We start from the raw sequence: 2934 nt of genomic DNA on the forward strand, positions 1-2934 counted from the left end.
TTTTGAGAGTAAAAATCAACAGAAAACAGAAAAGAAGCGGCTATTTTTTTTTCTGATAGTAGAGAACTAGTGATTGACAGAGGATCCGAAATGCTCCTCAAAATATCCCGAATGAGTCCAAAGGCTGCGACATGCTCAGATCTGACGGCACGTACCCACAATCTCCAGATATTTCGCCTCTCATCCTCTTCTTATACCCTGCCACTCACACTCCCCCTTATCATCAGTCTCCACTCTCCACCCATCTCAGCAAAAAAGAAGCTAGCACAGCTCCACACACCATGGCAGCCATGGCCACCACCGCCTCCAGCCTCCTCAAGACCTCCTTCTCCGGCGTCCGCCTCCCGGCGGCGGCCCGCACCCCGTCCTGCGTCGCCACCCCGCGCGCCGGCGCCATCTGCAACTCCATCTCCTCCTCCACCCCACCCTACGACCTCAACGCCTTCAAGTTCAGCCCCATCAAGGAGTCCATCGTCTCCCGCGAGATGACCCGCCGCTACATGACCGACATGATCACCTACGCCGACACCGACGTCGTCATCGTCGGCGCCGGATCCGCGGGGCTGTCCTGCGCGTACGAGCTCTCCAAGGACCCCTCCATCAGCATCGCCATCATCGAGCAGTCCGTGTCCCCCGGCGGCGGCGCGTGGCTCGGCGGCCAGCTCTTCTCCGCCATGGTCGTGCGCAAGCCGGCGCACCTCTTCCTCGACGAGCTCAACATCGAGTACGACGAGCAGGAGGACTACGTCGTCATCAAGCACGCCGCGCTCTTCACCTCCACCGTCATGAGCCGCCTCCTCGCGCGCCCCAACGTCAAGCTCTTCAACGCCGTCGCCGTGGAGGACCTCATCGTCAAGGAGGACCGCGTCGCCGGCGTCGTCACCAACTGGGCGCTCGTCTCCATGAACCACGACACACAGTCCTGCATGGACCCCAACGTCATGGAGGCCAAGGTCGTGGTGAGCTCCTGCGGCCACGACGGGCCCTTCGGCGCCACCGGGGTCAAGCGGCTCCAGGACATCGGCATGATCCAGGCGGTGCCCGGGATGAAGGCGCTCGACATGAACACGGCCGAGGATGCCATCGTGCGCCTCACCCGCGAGGTTGTCCCCGGCATGATTGTCACCGGCATGGAGGTCGCCGAGATCGACGGCGCCCCGAGAATGGTACTCCTAAATCTTGCTTTCCTATACACGCGTCCTCTTCTTGGAAGAAGAAGAAGAATCTCTTTTCGACTTGTGCTGGACTGACCGGATTAATTTCGTTTGTCTTGTGGCGGCGGTTGGTTACAGGGCCCGACCTTCGGCGCCATGATGATCTCCGGCCAGAAGGCGGCGCACCTGGCGCTCAAGGCCCTCGGCCGGCCGAACGGCATCGACGGGACGCTCAAGAACGTGACCCCGGCGCTGCACCCGGAGATGATCCTGGCGGCGACCAACAACGGCGACATCGTGGACGCCTAAGCAAAGCAATGAGCCACGGACACCAAGGCGTACGTACGCTGGTGTTTGGGGGCGCAAGATCAATAAGATGGTTCGGTGAAACGGAGGATGCTTAGGGACGAGGGCTTGTCTTTGTGATTTGTCAGACTCGTGTTTAATTCCGATGTTTGTCTTTAGTTTTCTTGTGTTAGCGTATTTTGTTCATGCCACCTGCCCGCCATGTGCTCTGCCCTGCCTCTGCCTCGCGGCAGTTCCATGGATGATGAATCCTTCTGGAACAAGAGGAGGGAATAAAAAGGTTGAGTTCTATGTTGGTGTGCGGGCTCTGTTTACTCCATGGCCGGATCGAGTTTTCTTTTTTCAGTTTCCGGTGACACATAAATCAACAATCAAGGTCTATACAATAGGTAGCTAGCATACAACTTGCAAAATACAGAGGACCAACACAAACATGCACAATAAATTTAGCGTATACATCTCTAAAAATCAGGGGGGGGGGGGCTAGTTTGATTAGTTGGAAGGAGCCTGTATTAGGCCCGTAAAGATCCGTGTGTCTAGCATTTTTGCTCTAAAAATGCTGTTGTGGGTTCATACTATTACCAGTCATTAATCATAACCATTAAAAGTGACAACTGTTCATATAAAATCGAATTGATTCGATTCCACGATGCATTAATCATGATCATTAAAAGTGCCAACGGTTTCTATAAAATCGGATCCATTAAAGTGCCAACGATGACTCATTGCAGAACGATCACGATATGGATATGGAATTTATAGGAGAGCTTCCTCCTACCGGTGTAATTCACCTAAGAAGGATATGGAATCGTTAAGATCTGAGGCCTGCCACTTAGTCCCCAAGGCACCCAGAGGAATTGTGCCGCGACACAAGAGAAAAAATGTGGGTCCATATCTCAAGCACGCCACACAAAAGGGCACAACCTATTTCCCACATGTTACACTTAGCCACCTCTGTGCCTCACAGAGGTGGCTAAGTGTAACGTGTGGTTAGAAGGAGAATATTAGAATCACACTGGGCTTCTAATTATGAGGATTAGAAAGGATCTAGATCTAGCTCTAATTGGATCAACTAGAACTAGAGGAGGATACAAAACTTGTGTGTTTAAAAGTGACCAAAACCTTTAGTAAGGTTGGAGGAGCGAAGAGGAAGCACCACAATGGGGAAACGTCCCCCATTGCGCTGGCGAAGAGGAGGGGGACTCTCCCTCCAATTCGGCCTCTCCGTCTCCATGAAGAAAGGGGGGCGCCACCTCCTATTCTGCCCAAGTGACCCAATATCCTTTCCACCACCTGGCATTTTAAGACCCGTTGATATCTAATTAAATATAAAAGCCTCATAATTATTATTAGAGCCTTTTAATACTAATTTAACATCTTCGAAAATATTTTCCACCTATATATTATTTATCAATATTACCCGGTAACCCCCGAAACCCTTCCGGTGACCCTGAAACACTTTCGGTTCCTCTTG

General features: G+C 52.5%; 1 protein-coding gene across 1 annotated transcript; it reads left to right on the forward strand.

Annotated features, from left to right (window-relative positions):
• Positions 1-234: 234 nt before the first annotated feature.
• LOC123148177 (thiamine thiazole synthase 2, chloroplastic) lies at positions 235-1751 on the forward strand (the record flags this gene model as incomplete). The annotated part of the gene is given in 2 exon segments (XM_044567543.1): positions 235-1166; positions 1293-1751. Coding segments are annotated over 2 exon segments (1103 nt in total), but the record flags the coding sequence as incomplete, so codon positions are not given.
• Positions 1752-2934: the final 1183 nt, after the last annotated feature.

The sequence above is a fragment of the Triticum aestivum genome, chromosome 7A (assembly GCF_018294505.1).
Source record: "Triticum aestivum cultivar Chinese Spring chromosome 7A, IWGSC CS RefSeq v2.1, whole genome shotgun sequence".
Classification (NCBI taxonomy): domain Eukaryota; kingdom Viridiplantae; phylum Streptophyta; class Magnoliopsida; order Poales; family Poaceae; genus Triticum; species Triticum aestivum.